Source organism: Macaca fascicularis, chromosome 14 (genome assembly GCF_037993035.2).
Source record: "Macaca fascicularis isolate 582-1 chromosome 14, T2T-MFA8v1.1".
NCBI lineage: Eukaryota > Metazoa > Chordata > Mammalia > Primates > Cercopithecidae > Macaca > Macaca fascicularis.
This window is the reverse complement of record NC_088388.1, coordinates 58259987-58280770: the sequence shown is the minus strand read 5'-3', so window position 1 is coordinate 58280770 and position 20784 is coordinate 58259987. Positions and strand designations below refer to the sequence as shown.

Here is a 20784-nt window from a genome sequence, read left to right as displayed (position 1 = left end):
GAGAAGTACATTCCAGGCAGAGCAGGTGGTCAGTCCAGCCCACACAATGAGGCAAGAGTGTGCTTGGGGTGTGGGAAGAATAGCAAGGGGCCATTGTGCCTGGAGTCTGTGCCCAAAAGTGTGGTGCAAGCTGCCTTGTAGAGAGGTAGCAGGGACCAGATTGAATAGCACATTGTAGCACAGATATTTGAGGGATATGTAATTTGAAACTCTTATCCCAATGACATGATTAATGAAAGAGTATCCAATGTAAGATTTGGCAGCAAACAGTATGGCATTGCAAACTTTTGAACCAGGACCCTTCATGATTGAAATAGCACATTCCTATTTAGAGAGGATTACAATTTAATTTTTTAAAGTCCTGTGTAATAATGCTGCCTTTCACATTCATAGTTTTCTAAAATTCTGAATTCTTGAATAATCCCCATTTAAATAATCCTAACACAATTGGGAAGCTGCTTACCAGTAAAGTCAGAAGTTGACCCTAGTGGTTTCTACTTTACTGGGAGCTTATGGGCAGACTCCAGGAGTATCTGTTACGTGATCACTGCTGTTCTGTAGTGGCCCAGTGGAGCTGGTTAGGCAGATTCTCAGCAGGGTAGAGCCTCTTGCTTAATGAACACAGCAGCTTAGCCAGACTGAATTAATTTAGAGTCCTTGGCCCAGAAAGTTTTCCTGGTTCTACTGGTAGAAAAAGGCAAATCACACATAACAAAATACTTTGTTTCTAGGATTAGTTAAAAACAAAACCAAAATCTCTTATATCTTCGTTATAATGTAACTCCTTAAGAAAAGGATTTTCATCCTTTTTTTTTTTTTTTTTTTTTTAACTTGTGTATCCTCCAGTACCTAAAATTATGCCTAGCATCTATTAGGGTTTCAAAAATAGTTGTTTTTAGTGAACGAAGGTCACATTTTAGGACCTTTATGTATTTTGTCTGGATTTCCTACATCCCTTCATTCGTAATACTTAGAATCAGCCTTGAGGTTCAGAAGGACCCTGGAGCTGAACAATTAGTTACAGAATGCTAGAGATCCTATAATTCCTTGAGTATCACCAACATATGGCCTCAAGGCATGGTATAGACCATAGAAATGTTTAACCCTCATAATAATATTAGCCAGAAAACATCCTTCACAAACAGAAACTCTAGATTCCAGCGAACAAAGCCCACCCCGAGAGTCCTGCCCTTTTGAAAGTGGAGTTAGTTCAGGATGGCTGAGAGTGTTGGGCCACAGGAATTAATAAATAAACACCCACCCACAAAGGTTTGCGTGTAAGGTGGACCAAGTTGATAGAGCCTTTTTTTTTTTTTTTTTAAACAGATTTTTTGGTTAAAAGTGGAATGTTAACCATGTGTCGACTCCAGGAATATGTTTCAATAATTCATTCATCGTTTGGGAAAATAAAAATGGAGATCTTAAAGTAGGCATATTAATTTAGATTAGTTCCTTTTTAAACAGGCGCTTTATAATTCAGAAAGTTTATTTAAACACTCATAAATGAATTACATCAACTCATGCTCCATCTATTATTCCATTACAGACTGGGAAATAATTCCAGATAATCTATATGTAAATGGCAATGACTCTAATCAAAAAGGTCGAAAGGATCTCAGTTTATCAACTGTTAATTTCTTCACTTTGGAGAGGACACTCATTCTCTTTCTTCTTGCTTTGAGCCATCTCTTAATAAAGAAAAAGGATCCTGGGGCAGTTTGCTAATAGAGAAGGCTATGAAAACCATTGTTAATATATAGTTAGGGCATAATTTGAATGACTTCCTGTAAATGAGTTTTTACTAATTAATATTTTCAATAGAGATTCTCAGCATTCTTCAGAAAGATGACTTTGTTCCTGCCACTGTATGTGTAATGTGGCTCCTGTATATTTATGACTTAGAGTCATGTTTTGGCCTGTGAAGCACAAAAACCTTTCTGGAGCCAAGTTTTGTCAGTGCTAATACATGCCCTTTACAGCCCACATTCCTTAATTGCAACAAAACACTCGCCTGATAGGTGAGCAGTCCTCACACCCTTATGAGAGAGGTAAGGTCATTGGTTAGTTTCCATGAAGTTTGGAACGCTCTTCCACATGAAGTTGCAGAAGTCCTGACAAGCCAGCTGAGATGTGCCTTGAGGTTGGGGCTGTTCTGGAAAAGGAATAAGGAGCAGGAGTCCAGCCCAGAGGCAGCTCCTGTGGCTGTTGGGTGTTTTACTCTTGAGTCTGTCAAGAACAGTAAACGTGACCCATGTCATCAGAGCAGTGGCCGAGATTCCCTGGTAAGGTAAGAATCTAACTGGAGCTGCCTTCATTCAGGGCACTTCCTCCACCCGCCATTCAGCAAAAAGCAAAACTGTTCCCTGTGTATAAGAGTCAGTGGTGAGGTTTCACGGCTTGCCTGCGGTGGGGAGGCTTTCCTGCACCATGTGAAGTCCCTGGTCCTCCACCATTGCTTTATTTCCTGGAACAGGTGAGTGTCCTCACAGACCAAGTAGAAGCCCAGGGAGAGAAGATTCGAGACCTGGAAGTGTGTCTGGAAGGACACCAGGTGAAACTCAATGCTGCTGAAGAGATGCTTCAACAGGTAAGGGCGGGTGCACTGAAGGCCCTTGGGTTCTGAAGCAGCTCGTGCTGAAGCTCCTTTGTATGCCCAGGCTACAGATCTCGCTGTCGTCTTTCCCATCCTGCCTGGAGGTGGGATTGGCTGCTCAGTGTATAGTGTTTATACAGCAAGTGAAACCAACCTGTACGTTGAGGGTGGCAGAGGGGGTAGGGAAAGGAAGGGCTGCCCTGAGATGAATAACCTGCTGAGCTGGTTAGACAGATTCCGAGATAGCACTTTCCCCAGACCTGGTGCAGTGAGGGAGCCCTCAGCTGGGGGCCTCACCCTCATCCTGTGGGTGCCATCTGGAGTTTTAGAAAGTCAATTCTCAGCTGATTCTATGCCCCTTTCCCATCCTGCTCCACTTCTTCCTACTCTATATAGTTTTTTAAATAAAAATTACTACATAAATAACATTTTAATATAATTTAATAGCTATCAAAATGGAAAAAATATTAAACTGTTCCCTACCATTCAAATAATGTCTTCTCCTTATTTTCTTTTTGTCCTTGTTATGTGTATACATGTACTTTCCAAATCTGTAGTCCCAAGAGATATGCAATTTAGTCCTCTGATTTTGTATGCTTAATATCATATAATTTATCCCATTTTAAACTTTTACTGTATTGTCATCTTTACTATCACTTATAATAGATTTTCTTAGTAAAAGTATCAGAATTGACTTAACTATTTTTCAATTCTTAAATACTTTTTCTGTATTGTAAATAATGAGCTACAATTTTTTAGGAAGGGGTGTTGAATTTGTATTGCATCAAAACTCTTCAGAATTTGTTGAGAAGCTAATTAGGTTTTTAAATGAACTGTATTAATATATCTAATATTTAATTTTCCTTAAATCATTCTTACATTTTAAGTTATCTTGAAAATTAAACAATGACTGAAGTTTATGTGTGTATGCCTTATAACTCCTGGCAGAGTACTTGGCACATAAAAGGTGCTCACAATTACTTAAAGAACAAAAGTTTGGTCCTTAAAATGAGTGGATTCAATTAGAGGACTACTTACAATCTTTCCCCCAAAAGCACTAGCATTTTTTTTTTAATTGTCATGATCAGCATAAGACTCAGATACTGGTGAACATAGGCTTTGTGTTTTGCCTTTGGTCACATGATAAACATCTTAGTTCTGGTGTTTGCTAGTTTGAGTGCCTTTGAATAACTTTATATAAATGTAAGTCAGTGTTTTTATATGTATGTCTCCATAAAAACCAGTTCCAATGGCTCTGAAACTTTTGTTTGTTATCTTTTCATTGCTGATTAATAAATTACCACATTCTTGGCTCCATTTGATTTTCTACTTAGGTTGTGTGCCATTTCTCTTGTTCATAATATTCCCTAAAAATCTGACTAGCAAGAGGAATTGAAGCTTTTTTTTGAAGACCCAGGAAAGAAAATAGCCTGATGGATAAAAATCTCAAATGATGAAAGTATTTTCAGAAAGAGTGCAGAAAACAACCTACTAGATTGTGTTTTCAAGTCTGCACAAGGTGTGGTTTTGAGGTGAGAAGGATAAGGGAGGAAGATGATGGAATGGTGTAAACAATCCAGAAAGAGATCAAGAATATTTGAATATGGAAAGGAACATGTCAGAAGGCTGATGTTTCAGGAAGGTTATGCCGGGAGAGTAACCACATAATCAGAGGTCAGAGAATAGCTGCATTGTAGTGCCTGAGTTATCTGACTGCCCGTGCTGCTGTGCCTGCTCTGCATAGCTCTCCACGGCAGTGTTTCTGCTCCATTGTCAAAGTCTCTGTGACAAGGAGTCTGATTGTGATGCCCTGTACCACTTGGGGAGAGGCTGTCTAGTTCCTCTAAGCATCATCCCATGGATGCCATTTTAGACTTTTTAAAAAGTCATAAGCTCAGTTACCTTTTTTATTCTGTTTATTCTAAATCCTCTTTCTTGTGTGCTATGGGTTTGGTATTGGGCATGTGGTACCATGTGCCATACAAGTAGATGTCTTAACCTGGCATATTTTGGAGTATGGTAGCCACTTCTGAGTTTCAAAGATTCCTGAGCTTGACTAAGTTATTTTTCTGCTCGTAAGCTTTCATTGTGTTCTCTCAAATTGTCAAGGGTAAAATGATAGCAGTGTGCAGTGCTCCTTTCTTAACAAATTGAGTTCAAGCCATAGGACACATCTGAGCCTCATCTCCCACTCATGTGTTCGCTGGGCTGGGTGGCACCAGAGCTTGGGATCTTTTGAGTTCCCAGATCTAAATCCAAAGTTGAATGTTCGGCCACACATGCTGTTGCTTTCCTGACGTCTGTTTGATGCTGTTTGTGAAGACACTTGATTCTTGCACCACAGTGCTGATGCAATATCTCTGGCTGGACTATGTATGCATTCTCTGAGCTAGGGACAGGCAGACACTTGCCTGATTTGACTGAGATATCCTGGGCTGCAGGGCCCTTGGCTTCTGGTGGTAGGAGCAAGAATGACTCATGGCCTAGAGGCAGAGAATGGAGACAAACAATTGCCTCTTTCTGCCAGCCTCAGAAACCATTCCTGCCCAGAGCCAAGGCGAGCCTGCTGCTCAAAGGCTCTAAAGGAAATCCTTTCACTGTCTCAGCATGCGCCCTTCTGACTGCCTATAGATAAGGTGCTTCCTCTGGGTTTGCTGCTCCTGATAACCCTGCAGGCTGAAGACATCCTGTCTGAAGGCAGCAGCTGCTATTCTACTCGTTGACTGCCCATTTAGGCCCAGTAATGCTAGATATTCTCATTTTTCACAAGACTCAAAATCCAGATTTAAAGAGTTAAAGACGTCTGCTTTTAAAATATTAGCAGCTAATTTAAGTTTTTTTAAATGCTGTGTGAATCATACAGTACATACGTATAGGTCAAGCCTGGCCTGCAGGCCTCTAATCTGCAACCTCTCCTCTAGACTTGGCCCCTTCCACAGTCTGGAATAACTCTAGGGGGACTTGGGGAAAGCCAAATCAATGAGCATAGCCCAAACTTTGTGCTTAGAGGGGCTCCAGGAACCCCAGTTGAGCTGTCTCTCACCATAGTGTTCTCTTGACCAATGTCAACCTCCCTCCAGGAGCACAAGAGGTGAGGAGTTAGTTCCCTACCCAGTTCATGAACAATGTACTCATTGTATCCCCAGCCACAACATCCTCAGCCTGTCCCTGCTCAAGGCTGACCTCCCAACTCGTATCTATTTTTGTCTACACATGAACTCATCTAGCCTCCAGAAAGAACAAAAAGACCTCTCTTGGGGTTAGACAGGCAAACCAGAACCAACCAGAGCCAGCAAAGGGGCAGGTCCACATGAGCCCACCTAGATTATGAACACTTTTCAGGGCAAAATAATGTTTCTATTTTGCAGCCCATGGCAGGATATGGGATGGGAAGGGAATATGATAGCTACAAGTATCTCTCAGGACTGCTACAAGCATCTCATAGCTGTCAACATAGACATATAGACAGCTACAAGCATCTCTCAGGACTGCCTATGGAAGCACCTAGTCAGATGTGGTCTTAGACTCACTGAGCATGTCTGGATTGCCCAGGAAACTTTCCCCATTAAGAAGAGACATTTCTTGGCCAGGCACTGTGGCTCACGCCTGTAATCCCAGCACTTTGGGAGGCCGAGGTGGGCGGATAACCTGAGGTCAGGAGTTCGAGACCAGCCTGACCAACATGGTGAAACCCTGTCTCTACTAAAAATACAAAATTAGCCAGGTGTGGTGGTACATGCCTGTAATCCCAGCTACTTGGAAGGCTGAGGCAGGAGAATCGCTTGAACCCAGGAGATGGAGGTTGCAGTGAGCCAAGATCACGCCATTGCACTCTAGCCTGGGCAACAAGAATGAAACTCAAAAAAATAAAATAAAATGAAGAGACATTTCTCAAAAGGATCTTTAAGGGAGGGACAGTCCATGTCAGTTTTCACTGGTCTGGTATTGTCTGAGCCTGAAAGTAGAACTCACAGCACTGGGCCCTGCCTCTTTGGTCCTTAAGCAGATCAAGGCATTGCTCAGCTGCACACTGAGGCTATCAGAGGCCAGGGCCCAGAATTGTACCCTAGGGTTTCAGGCACGGACCAGCGATGTTCTCGTGACTGGCTCAAACTATGCTGGCAACAAAAATCTCTGTATCATGGGGAGGGTTTCCCTGGTCTGTGATATACTTGAGGCCCGTGGTGGCATTTTCTAAAGTAGCCACTGTGAGCTCACTGGGGTCTAGTAGGTTCTGCACCCTTCTCTAGAGGAAGAGGATCTCTGGGAAGAAGCTGATGCTACTCAGTGGATAAGAGGTTTTACATGGAGCTGGTGGCCAAATGGAGCATTTTCCAGAGACTGGCCATTTACAGATATAATCCATATAAACAGAAACAATGTTCAGTGTCAAAACAACACAGGGAAAGGGAGCACCGTGGGGAGGAAGTAAGGATGCAAACCTTGTGAGGACATAATCCTGCTTTTGGGAAATCTTGGACAACACCAGCCTCTATTTCCATCCTCCCTACTGAGCCAGAGCTTCAGGGTTTAGGCAACTTCATTTTTTTGACTTTTAGGTGAGGTTGGGGAGTGACAAATATAGGGGATTAAGAGTTCATGGATATGAGTTTCTGTAGATTCACTGTTTGCTGTTGATATGGGAAAGTCAGTGCACCTGTTTTCTTACTAGTAGAGATTGAGGATGACAATATGGACTCTGTATTGCCCACCTCTTACTTCTCAGAGTTATAGTAAAGTTATTCCAGTGTTATTAAGCACGTGCTATCACACGGTTGGGCATTGTGAGTCAAGACACTGAGCAGGAGGTCGTGGGCCTAAGACTTAGGCCTAGTAGCTGCCTGGTAAATTTCCCAGGAGTGCCTTTAAGCAGGTATTTCTATCTCAAAGAGAATATTAAACAGAGCTGTGTACATGTTCCGGTGGGAACACAAATCTCTCTGAGGTGGGTAAGACACTGATTCAGAAGTGAAGAAAACAGGAATTTTTCAAATATTCCCCAAAATTCCCTCTGGGGATTTATGAGCTAATGAGTTTCTTCATGCTTATCTGATGTGATGTTGGGTATCCAGACTACAGGGCAAAGTAGATACTTGAACTCCATTTTACAGATAAGAGTGAGGTTCAGAGAGATGATTGAGTTACTGAGGACTGAGTCTGGACTCAAACTCGAGTTGACTACAAGCACCTCTTCTCTGCACAGTGTTACTCATGAAAGAGACTTCCCTGCAAGACCTGGGCCTTTTACTTCAAAGGGCAAAGAGACTTATTTTTCCTTTTATGCCTTTCCATTGCCCACTCTTTCGTTCTGGTTTCAGGTTGCCAGTCTGGCTGCAGTCCTCTGTCATTGGTCAGTAACTCCCTGGGTCATATTCCACACTGAAAGATAGAGGTAATTGCTTCAAGATGTGGCCCTTTAAGGAGAAAATAGGTTGAAAGGCAAATTCTTTTTTTCAGCTTTAGTCAGAACCTGAGTTTTGGAAAAAGGAAATGATGAGTTGCTCCGAGATATAAACTTTCTTTCATCTCTTAGAAAGAAGAAGTATTTGTCTTTCTGAAAAGGTTAGTGGCAGTTTTGTCCATTGATTTTTTTCTAAACATTTATTACCCAGTTTCATGGTCCATCACAGTGAGTAAAACAAACCACCCTCCCCCAGACCACCTCCCTCTTCATTTGCACAGGCAACCTTCAAACAATTGAGAGCAGAAGCAGAATGCCGCCTGTGAAGCCTTTGCCCCTTATCCTCAGCTCACTGCCTCCCCTCAACTTCCTCCTCATACACTGCGGTAGCTGCGTGACTCCAACAGAATTCCACCCTGAAGGTCAGGAAGCCTTCAGCAGGGGGCAAGCATTGCCTGGCGAGGATGTGGGTGTTCCAGACAGCCTGGATCACAGTTCACTCCAGTCTTGAGAATAAGGGCTCCAAGAATGTTTTCCTTACAGGATAGACAGAATAAAGGCAGCCAGCAAAGGAGATGGAGAAGAAAAAAGAAAGGTCAGGAAAACCTGAAGCAAGGAAGATGGGGTGGCTAGGAGTACCTTACATTGAATGGATGAAGGGCGAGACAGTTAAGATATGAGAAATGCAAGCTGCATCTCAAAGTTTGTACATTGGTTTCAGGATTATTTCTGTGCCCTAGTTAGTGAAGGCAGAAGCCAGGTTCAGGCAGGCAGAAATCTTATTGAGGAGTGACACACATACACCCACATGCACCCACACCCACCCACCTACTCACCCACCCATACACACACACACACACACCTCATACCTACTCACCTACACATACACACACACACACACACCCCATACCTACTCACCCACCCATACACACATACACACCCCACACACACCTACTCACCCACCCATACACACACACACACACACACACACACACACACACATGCATCTGTCCAGCAAGAGGACATGGGAGTTGATGGTGGTAGCTTTGAGTGCAAGGTCAAGACAGAAGTTTCTTTAGAATGTCAGAAATTTGATCATGTTTATAGCCTGAGGAATGGGAGCTGATGGTTAGGGAGAGATTAAATGCCTGCCAGAGTGGATGATTGATGGCCCTAACCTAGAGTAGCACAGAGCTTGGTAGGAACTTGCTCAAAGGCAGTATAGAAGTGAGGGAGAGTCTGGGACCATGTGAGCAGGAGCTATTCTGAGTTACCAGCTGGAGGGAGAAACAGGATCAGAACTCAGAGAACAGGGCCAAAGGCTGCTGGTTGACCAGGGAGTCACCGTAAAGTTTATCAAGTTGTATGGAGATGTATGAAGAGTCAGGAGGCTGAGAAATAGCCAGAAATGGGAAGGTCAGTCAGGGGCAATTCAGGAACAAATTCTGGAAGCATTATATCCTTTGATGGTTACTTTTTATGTGCACCTGGAAGTGTTCTGAGCTAGGGAACAGTTTTCAAAGATGAAAAAAGCCTGTAGAAAAGATAGCAATGTGCAATTGTGGCAATTTATCCTTGGAAAGGAACTATGGGCTTGCTGTTTCTAGACAGGGATTTAAGATATATGAATGAAAGATGATGCTAGGAAACTTTGAAATAGAACTTACATTCAGTGAACAGATGCATTTTATCTTTTCAGCAAATATGAGGAGAGATTATTTGAGGAGAAGAGGGGGACATGGTAGGGGTTTAGGGCTTGAGCAGAACAGAAAAGACTTGGAACAGTTCCTGAAAGGAATCGGACAGAGACAAACACAAGTTTTGCCAGGCAGTATTGGAAGATCAGCTGTAATTAGATAGCATAAATTTGTATGGAAACCAACTGGCATCAAGTTACTTTTACTAGCAATTTTTAAGCTGTGGAGAGTGGAATCAGACAAAAGGCTAACAAATGCACACGAGGCCTGGTACAGGGTTGATATCCCATGAGAATTTTCTGCTGTAGGTATGAATACAATTGAAATGACTCACCTCAAGGTACAGAGTGGATAAGGAGAACAATGTTGCTTCAAGGAAGTTGATAAACCAGGAAAATAGAGTTACTAAGTAACTAGTGGCCACAGAAGAACTTAGAGGTTGAGTGAGCAAGTGGGACAGATGAAAGGTCAGAAGATTGTGGCCAGAGAGAATTTCAGAGCTGAAGATTTTAGAAGCAAAGCAAACACATTCTGGATACACGTGAGATCCAAGTTGTGACTGTGCTGCTGAAAAGCTGAACGAAATGGAAAGCAAAGCCTATTGGAGCTGAGGTCAAAGAATGTGAAGCCAGAGTGGATGCTGAATGGAAAAATTAATAACAAGGATGTGGAAGCTATTGAGGAGGTGGAATGCGCCTAAAGTAGGTAGAAAATCTGTTGATCAAGAAAAAAGCCTGAAGGAAGCGGGTTAGTTCCTTCGGTTTGGGGAGAATGTGGTATAAGTGAAGAGCACTGCCTTACAATAGGAGGATAGATGTGGATGGTCGGGGGGCCAAATAGTGGGTTGGAAGCAGCCCTGGAATATAGGGAGCACAGTGTTCTGGAAGTTGGGCTGGTAGAAGCTGAGTGGTCTCCATCTGAAATGACTGGGAAGAATGTGTAATATTGTTGAAAGCACAAGATTCACTTTATGTTGGAAGTAGAAGGAGCAGTTGAGGATGTAGGATAAGTTAACTCCTATTAAAACACACATTTTAGAGATCACAGTTCATAATAGTGGCTAAGGGCCTTGCTGGATCTGGAGATGGGGAAGTAGAGCTGGACTGGGATAAGTTTGTTGAAGGCTGATTTTGAGTTTAGGGACCAGAACAGTAATTATGACAGGGACAAGGGGAAGATGATCATGAAAGGTAGAAGCACATGCTAATAGATATAAGCTGAAGAGAATAAGTAATGTTCTATTATCAGTGAACTATATGAAATTAAGCAACCTCAGGTTTCTTTTTTTTTTTTTTTTGAGACGGAGTCTTGCTCAGTCACCCAGGCTGGAGTGCGGTGGCATGATCTCGGCTCTCTGCAAGCTCTGCCTCCCGGGTTCACGCCATTTTCCTGCCTCAGCGTCCAGAGTAGCTGGGACTACAGGCGCCCGCCACTATACCCAGCTAGTTTTTTTTGTATTTTTAGTAGAGACGGGGTTTCACCATGTTAGCCAGGATGGTCTCGATCTCCTGACCTCGTGATCCGCCCGTCTCGGCCTCCCAAAGTGCTGGGATTACAGGCGTGAACCACCGCGCCCGGCCACAACCCCAGGTTTCTAATTAAAATGTTAGTGTGTCCAATTGTGAATGTCTATTTGGAATGTTAGTGTGACTAATTCAAACACTGGCATGACCAATTGGAATGGCTATTGGAACTAGTGAAAATATTGTCTTCATCAGCTGGAACGTTGGTATGACCAATCACAACCTGGTAGTTAAAATAGGGATTTTGGCCATGATGGAAGCAGAGTAGACTCTTAGCTTTCAAAAGAGATATATTGTGAAACTTTTAAAAATCACATCAAAGCAATATTTTGAATGCTGATCAGAAGACAAAACTGCGTGAATATCTTTTTTTTTTTTTTTTTTTTAAGAAAGGGTCTCACTGTGTCGCCTAGGCTGGAGTACTATGGCATGATCACAGCTCACTGCAGCCTCAACCTCCCAGGTTCAATCAGTCCTCCCACCTCAGCCTCTCAAGTAGCTGGGACTATAGGCCCATGCCACCACGGGTGCCAATTTTTTTTTTTTTTTGTAGAGACAGGGTTCCACTATGTTGCCTAGGCAGATTTCAGACTCCTGGGGGCTCAAATGATCCACCTACCTCAGCCTCCCAAAGTGCTAGGATTACAGGCATGAGCCACTGTGCCCAGGCTGAGCATCATCTTAAGATGTTCAAGTACTCAACAGGGGCTTTGTTTTATTAGTAACTGTCATGTGTCTAGGCACTGGCATCTGGTAGCTGTTTAAAAACATATTTGTTGAATGAAAGAATGAAGTCTCATGGAGGATGTTTTTTCCCTGAGATCTTAGTAGTCTAAAGACATTTTCTTGTGGACCTTGACCTGTGCACTTGTTCCTTTTCCCCTTTGCATTGGCAGCTGGGAGGCTCACACGTACATTATAGTCTATCTCTAGCTGTTTATAGAAGTTTATGGCATAGATTTTCTACTGACTGTAACTCTGACTTTAACTTATTTTCCTACCTGCTTTAATTTTTATGATTTATTTTTTAACTTGAAAATATCTATTTTGCAAACTGCCTAAAAACATTTTGAGAACAAGGTGGGTAGGCAGAAGGATAGAGAACTAGAGAATGAGGTAATAAAGGAAGAGAGGGAGGTAGGGAAAGGAAAGAAGGGGAAGAGAATAGGTGGTGTGGGGGATGATTATATCTTAAGATACTCATGTACTCAAGACTCAGAGAACTTACTGTGTGTGCCCTCACACTCAGGGAAGAACTGCTTAAGGCCCTTTGTGGCCTGCATAGCCTTAGCACTAGGCCCTGATAGGTAGTATGTGCTCAATGAAGTCTTGGCAATTTGAGTGGACATTTCCTGGGCTCACTGAATGTTTGTTGATTGCCTATTTTAGCGTGTTTTTTTAAAATGTCTCTTAAAATGCTTGGACTTCTTTCTCTGTTTGGGAAACTGTGTAATACAATAGACTAAAATGAGTTCTGGGGTCAAACAGAGTTTTGTTTGAAAACTAACTCTGCTGGCCGGGCGTGGTGGTTCACGCCTATAATCCCAGCACTTTGGGAGGCTGAGGCGGGTGAATTACTGGAGATCAGGAGTTCAAGACCAGCCTGGCCAACATGGTGAAAGCCAGTCTCTACTAAAAATACAAAATTAGCTGGGTGTGGTGGTGGGCGCCTGTAATCCTGGCTACTCAGGAGGCTGAGGCAGGAGAATCGCTTGAACCCGGGAGGTGGAGCTTGTGGTGAGCCAAGATCGCGCCATTGTACTCCAGCCTGGGCAAAAAGAGTGAAACTCCATCTCAAAAAAAAAAAAAAAAAAGAAAGAAAAACTAACTTGGCTGCTGATTGGCTTGTGTCCTTGGCCAAAAGATTTACATACTCTCTCTTGGCCTATTTCCTCATCTGTAGAATTGGGATAATATTTACTGCCAACTCACTGGGAGGGTTTATTAAGAAGATGTATACAAAAGCACCAGCAGTCTCTGGTACAGAAGAGGCACTCAAAATATTTCAGTTCTCCAGTGCATTGGACACACTCATCTGGCTGACTCCTAGTGGCCAAGTAGCCTGTGCTCTGGCTGCAGTGCTCTGCCTCTGCCTTGTGAGCCAGCTTCCAGTCTGGCTGGCCCAGGAAGAGCTGGCCTCCTTAGTCCCAGAGCTTGGGGAGCTTATTATGCTGAGTTGCTGGACTTCTAGATAGATACCCATCCCCTCAGACTAGCAGATGAACAGTTTGTTGCCTGCCGTTCCCAGGTAGGCTGTTTCCCAGGCCGTTGGCCTGGGGAATCATGTATTCCAAGTCAAAAATTTCTGTCCTGCGTGGTTTGATTCATGATCTGAGGACAGTTCCAAATCTGTGACCTCGTAGTGGCTGAGTCAAGGTGTTGAGATTGCCATTCTCGTGCTGAGCTTGGGTTGCCCAAGATGATACAAAATGGTCAAACCATGGCAGGATATTGCATATTCTTCTGTCCATTTGGCCCATTGCTATTCCTGGTTGCTGTGTCTATTCTTGCCACAACCTGTGTAGCCAGTGTCTACCATGTGCCAGGATTTTGGACCTTACAGGACATTGTCCTTTGCCAATGGAAAAAATATGTTGCCCTGGACTTTAGGAAATGATCCTGATTTTTGAGGTCCTTTATAATCATATTAGTTCTAAGTGGGTGTCTTGTCTATCATCTTTATTTTTTACCTTGTTTATGCTTATTAAGTGTTTTTATTAGTGACAGGTTTGTCGTCAAAGACCTGGGTTATTTGGTTATAGTCTGCTACTGTTCTAGTGATGGCAAGACTAGTAATAAGCTTCCTGGTCTGTTCTCACAATTGGGAAAGAACAGTCTTATTTACATTCCAGAGTGGCCAGATTATAATTTTGGAATAGCCCAGGAAAGATCCATCTCACATAAGATTCATATGTAATCATTCAATACTCTTTGGACATCTACTTTGTGCTCTAGCTCCTGTCTAGGTTCATTGCAGTAAAGTCCTGTATTCAAACATGTTGAAGACTGGGCTGAGCATTGGTTGAGCCCAGAAAGTGATCTAGAAATTTTGACTTTGAAAAAAATATATTGTTAAGCGCTTTTGTTTGTTTTGATAGAGAGGATCTGCTGCTTTGTTTTTTAAAAAAATTGATAAATTTGGTTCTTTGAAAGTATCCATTCGCTTTTCTCGATATGGAAATAATGAATAATGGTCTCTATAGGCAAACATATTTGAGAAATGTAGCTCACCTTGTCTATCAAAGCATAGTGGGTGGTATCGGGGGTGTGCTATTCCTGATAGCCCAGCATCAGCCCAGGCCCATCCATAATAGGCCTGTGACTCATATGTACCAGTCTCAATTCTGTGTTGTTGAACACACAATTTAGGTATTGTCTTATGTGCTGTAGATGAAGCCAGAGCTGTTCTTATTGCCATGGTGGTTTCTGATTTCAAGATCTGTTTTTGCTTGCAGGAGCTGCTAAGCCGCACATCTCTTGAGACCCAGAAGCTTGATCTGATGACTGAAGTGTCTGAGCTGAAGCTCAAGCTGGTTGGCATGGAGAAGGAGCAGAGAGAGCAGGAGGAGAAGCAGAGAAAAGCAGAGGTGAGGGTGAACTTGTACTGTCTTAAGCTCAGACCTGAGAAGGCTGTCATAATGTGAATTTAGGCTGTCTTGTCAACTCCCAGCCTGGAAGCTATTGGGTGCCAGAAATATCTATACACTAGAGATGCAGTGATCTGTTAATACCAAGTTATCAAGTTTTGCTGTGGCTGCAAATTTCAGCAATATCCAAACCACCCAGTTTTGGCTCTAAGGCTTTATCTGCCCTCAAACTGCTGACAAGGATGGAAAGAGAAGCAATAGTTGGGGAAGAATAAGACAAAATATGGAGGGACACAAGATGTCTTCTGTGTGAACCAAGGAAATGACGACGTACCATAATGAAGTTGGCCTCCCAACAGCCCATTGTCACTAGATCCAAGGAGTCTGGAAACATTTCTTGACGTGCATTTCCCTGACCCAGGTGGAACCTCAGGTTATGTGTTTCTTTTCTCCTGATGGGTCTTATGGAGCGGCCATCTGAAGGCCTTCTCTTAGAGAATGTTTTCCTAATTTTGTTTTTCAGTCTTTGTATGCCATTGGCTGGAACATGCCAGACTTTTTAAAATAAATGTTTACAGAATTTTAGACTCAGACTCCTTTGAGAGCAGGCAGCCTGTTTTAACCTTAGATAACCGTCTTCTTGTGCCTCTACCTTTAAGTTCTTGTATTCACACCAATGAAAGAAGATAGGTTTTAGGTTTAGAAACACCTTGCTCATTTACTGACCTAACTACTTGTTAGCGGATAACTGTGTGGTAAAGTCCAAATAAAATCATGAAAGTTAAGTACCTGTCATAGTATTTGGCATTTTGTCAGTACCTGGTATGTCTTCATCTCCTTCCTACATTTAGGCCAAAGACAGATATTGTTCCCTTCTGATAAGTGCCAGCATTAGTGCATACTGAAACCTGCCATGTTTGCTGAGTAAACACACTGGTGATTAGAATATTTCTAATGTGCGAGCATATTCCTTGCATTGCTTTTGAGAACATGTTCATTAATTAGAAGTACAGTTGCCAAAAGAAGATATCCCCAATAAGCTGAGAACAGTAGCTTGTATTGATTAAGAGTCCAGGCTGATGAATCAGATCTCCTGGCTTTAAACTGAGCTCAGTGGCTTTGTGATCTGGGGCAAGTAATTTAACCTCCCAAACCCGTTTCTTCTTCTGTAAGATGGAGGTAGTAATACTTCCAATTTCTTTGGTTATTCTGAGGAGTGAATGAGACAATGTATGTGGAACTCTTAGCATAGTAATAGTTAGCTTTTATTGATCACTTACTGATAGTATTGTTAAGCATGTTGGAAATGAAAATGTAGACATAGATATGTTATTTACATATTGCAAAGTTTACACAGCCTGAAAGCTAATCTGTGTGAAGTGTTAGTTGAATTAAATGTTCAGGGAGAAGTAACTGAATTTTCTTCTGGTTTAAAGTTATTTTACCAATGTTTCAACATGCATGATTGTATGTGAACACACATTAGGACTTCGGGGGCAGAATTCCATAAACTCTGTGAGAAGGCTTAAAGTGGCAGACACTCAACTCAAAATCAAGAAAAAAAGGGAGGAGAGAGACCTATGTCATGTAACTTGAAAAGTCTAGGGTTTAAAAAATGCAGTATGACTAGATCCAGGTAATCTCACAGTGTCACTAGAAATTAGTCTCAGTTGTATCACTTGGTTCTGTTTTAGCCTTGTTCTCAAGAAGACTCTCCCCAAGTGGTGACACAGATAGCCATTGGTAGCTCCAGAATGATATCCTACCAGCCAGGCAACTTCTGCAGTCAAAGAGGTGCTTTCTCAAAGATTCCAGCAAAAGCCCCAGGAGTGCATTTCATTGGGTCAATTTGGGTCATATACCTGGTTCTACACCAGCCACCTCTGGGATCCGTGCATGAGGGGTGGGGGGTGTGAGTATTAAAGTCAGCCCATCTGTGGAAGTATGCAGAGTTAGCACCAAGCTGGGATAATGCAGTCCTTTTAAAGGGACATCAGAAAGGAAGGAGAGCTCCCGCTTCTGGGATAAGAAGCACTAACACAGTCATCTTGCTGTTTGCTTTTTTCTTTCTTTTCTGAAGGATTATTTTTAAATCTGAATTTCTTGTTTTTGTTTTTCATTGGTCTGTTCATGCATAAGGCAACGTAGACTGTGAGTGTCTGGCCTCAATTCTACCAGATAACAGCCCTTTCCAGTTGCTAGTACAAATATTAGGTTTCCACGTGGAGGAATTCTGCAGGCTGTGCAAACCTGTGATAATCAGTGAGCAGCCACATGATCTGAAACAAATTCCTCATTCTTGTAATTGCACATAATCTTTGCTGGTATGCACAGAACTTCTACCTCTATTTGTGAGTATCTGGAGCACCAGGGGTTTAAAACCACAGGGTGCTGCTTAAGCTGCACTATTGTCATGTGCATGGAGATGTTTATTTTGAGTGAGACATTTTGCTAGCTGAGGTCATCAGATGTTGTAATTGCATGAATAAAGGGAATGCTGCTTTCCATACTGTACTGCAGCTGTTTTTTTCCGGTGAATGTATTTAGCTTAAGGGCTCATTGTGTATGGTTTGGAACAGGCAGGATTCTTTTTTTTTTTTTTTTTTTTCCCCTTAGGTATGAGGTAGCCAGATCTGAAATAAACCTCCTCAGCTTAGCTCAGGCTTTATCCTCAAATTCTGTTTTATGTTTTAATGAAAAGAAGAGAATGCTGGTGGCAAGAGCATTGCAGACTGCTCCTTCTGCTCTGATTCTGATCATAGCTCAAGCCAGCATCTTGCTGTTTAAGTTGTGGAAATGATTACTGACAGTCATTCTGTAAGACTTGAGGACTTGCAGGCACAGGTTCCTTGATGGCCAGCCTTGCTCAGGAATGAGTAGTGGCCCAAATGAGATTTGGATGAATACTAGGTTTCCTTTTTACCTTTTCTCATCAGCCTTTTGCAATGGTTCAGTGTCATGTGAGGGTACTGAAGACTGGATAAATTAGATGTACTCCTGAAAAGCAGGACTATGGAAGAATGATTGACATGGAAAGTAAATACCACAATAAGGAGATGGAGCATGAAAGAAAGAGATCCAGAGGTAAAGGGAAACCTGTGTGTGGACACAGATCAAAGCATTGCATAGGCGTGTTGCTCAGATGGGTCTTCTCTGAGAAAGGAATCTGGCTTCCCCATGCTGTGGGGGTGCCGGCAACCTGCAGCTGGACCCCACTGTGGTAACTGGAGGGTTCTGTGAGTAGTTACCAGAACAGCCTGTTAAGAAGGGAGCAAGGACCCCAGATATGCTAGGAAGGGGAGTCAGCCTAACTGATCAGGGGTACGTGTGAGCAAGAAGAGAACAGGAAAGAATCTTTAGGATTTCCTGCAGAAAATGGACACATCTTATAGCACAAGCGATGATGCCATCATTCCTTCTTTCTTGTGGTTAGGACCTTGGGAGAAAGGGATTCTGATTTCTGAACTGAGGCAACAGAATGATGGACTTGGACTACAGAGCAAGATCTGGGAAGATTGTGTTTGCTCAGAGATGAGCTGGCCTAATGAGGAGAGTTTTGTTATTCTTGCTTTTATTTTCTTTCTTTACTCATTTGCATCAATATAGGAAATATACTCCCACAATTCAAAAATCAAGAGTTCAAAAGGGCATATAGCAAAAGATCTCATTCAACACCTGTCCTCCAGTCAGCAGTCAGGAACCAGTGCCATCAGTTTGTATCCTTCCAGAGTTATATTATGTGTGGACAAGTACATTCATGTGGATACACACAGACACACACACTTCCCCTCATTTTTATACAGATGTTCACTATTCTAGACCTTTCTTTTTAAATTTAGTAGTCTTGGAGTTCTTTTTACACCAAGTATGTTTTTAAAAACTTCCTCATTCATATCTATGTCTGCATATTGTTCTACCATCCAACTATAGCCTAATTTATTTAACCAGTCCTCTCTCAGTGGACATTGAGGTGGTTTCCAAGTTTCTGCTATTACAAATAATGCTGCAGTGAATAATCTTGTATATATGTAAAGATATTGATGTGGAGTTTATGGGTCAAGGAGTACGCGAACTTGACATTTTGACAGATATTTCCAAATTGCCCTCTCTAGAACATAGAGGTTATATTCCCATGAGCAATGTAATGCATAAGAGTGCCAGGACAGTATTAAACTGAGCCTGAAAAAAGAACAAAGAACTAAGTAAAATTATATACAAGATTAACAGGTAAGATGGAATTGGGAACAACTGTGATTACAGGAGGTGCTCAGTAGTTTCACACAGAAAAGAACCATAAAGAAGAACTTTAATGGTTGGCAAAGTGTGATTAAAAAAAAAGTGAGCTGAGATTACAACACAGGACAGCAATTATAACCTCATAAATGCCACCTAGACATCATGATGTGGGACCCAGAATGGAATAGAGCTACAAAAGGGTCTGCTTTATGGGAGGGAAACAGACCTGTTAAGAGAGGAGATGGGCCAGCCCTGGAGATAAAGAATTATGAAGCTAGGCCAGGTGTAGTGGCTCACACCTGTAACCCCAGTACTTTGGGAGGCCGAGGAGAGTGGATCACTTGAGGTCAGGAGTTTGAGACCAGCCTGGCCAACATAGTGAAACCCTGTCTCTACTAAAACATATGAAAATTAGCCAGGCATGGTATTGTGCGCCTGTAGTCCCAGCTTCTTGGGAGGCGAGACATGAGAATCACTTGAACCTGGGAGGTGGAGGTTGCAGTGAGCCGAGATCACGCCACTGCACTCCAGCCTGGGAGACAGAGCGAGACTCTGTCTCAAAAAAAAAAAAAAAAATTATAAAGCTAAGTTGAAATGCCAAGCCTGGGGACAGACATACCATAAAACAGTGACAACACATGGCTCAGGAGAATTAAAGCAGAGTAGCCCAGAAGTTTTGGGTACACCACACGCTGAGCAGAGGGAGGAAAACAGATGTGTTCCTGATGCAGGTCTCCAGACTGATACACACAAGGGGCAGTGATGGAGGAAGGGGAGCAGCAACTTACTTGGTTAGCTCCTAAATGTCTCCCAGCTGAATTCTGAAGCATTTGAATGTTTACTTGTTTGTTTTTCTCACTTGCTTACCCTCTACTCAGAGGGTAGAAGACAAAACTAGGAAAACTGCCATTCTAGCTCCAATATTGAAGCAAAAGGAGGCACTGGTTTATGAAGTAAAAGTGATAGGTACCTTGAGAGAAAGTGGTCGTTGTTATTTGAATGTTCACAAGGGTGAGCACGGAAAAAACTAGGCATAAACAGACATGCACTGTAAACTTGGGTCAGTCATAACTCTGACAGTTTAAAAATAAAATGGATGGGGAACTCTCAAATAGAGGAAGACCCAAGAATGTTGAACTACTTAAATATAATTCTGACTGTGCAATCTCACAGATAATACCAATAAAAAGGAAGAGCTTAGAGGTGTCTTGAAAGGAAGTAGTTTTCAGAGGGGCTTGTACAAAAGGCAGAAAGGACATATGCTAAAGACAAAAGTGCACCTGCATGACCAGTGTCAGGAAGGGGACATCCCAAACTAAAGGATAATGCTGAGGACAACACAAAGCCACACACACACACACACACACACACACACACAGAGTTATGTTCTTAATAAGAAAAACAAAGAAAAAATGGACTTGATTCCATGGATGCCTCTGACAGGTACAAAAAATTTAGGATAGTAGTCCCCCAAAGTGCTTGCTATAAGTTAACTTTAAGGAATCAGGAAAATCAAATGTTTCTAGAAAACTGGAACCATTTCCTTCTTGATTTTCAAAATGGCAAAAGTGTGATAGATTCAATAAATTTTAGTCTATTGAGTTTGGGGCCAACTCTATGATGGTTTGCAAGAAGCTAGGAGACAAAGTAGTGGGGATTGGTGTCCTCGAGGAGTGAGTCACATTAGATTGGCCTTATCAGTTTGGCCAGGAATGTGTCTTGTGGTAGACCAGGTAAATCCACATTT

At 42.3% G+C, this 20784-nt stretch overlaps 1 protein-coding gene across 50 annotated transcripts in view; it reads left to right on the top strand.

Annotated features, from left to right (window-relative positions):
* The window catches only part of PPFIBP2 (PPFIA binding protein 2), a 144303-nt gene that overhangs the window by 81579 nt on the left and 41940 nt on the right, over positions 1 to 20784 (top strand). For 42 of the 50 annotated variants that reach the window (XR_012423421.1, XR_012423420.1, XR_012423419.1 and 39 more), the window contains 2 exons: positions 2474 to 2587; positions 14670 to 14801. Coding sequence is in view for 42 of the 50 variants with exons in the window: in XM_015435182.4 (XP_015290668.3) it covers positions 2474 to 2587; positions 14670 to 14801 (246 nt within the window). In the remaining 8 variants the exon portion in view is untranslated. Of the gene's footprint in view, positions 1 to 2473; positions 2588 to 10187; positions 10393 to 14669; positions 14802 to 20784 lie in introns of those variants that run through there. The other 8 variants (XR_012423423.1, XM_074014444.1, XM_065528626.2 and 5 more) reach the window with 2 other exon arrangements.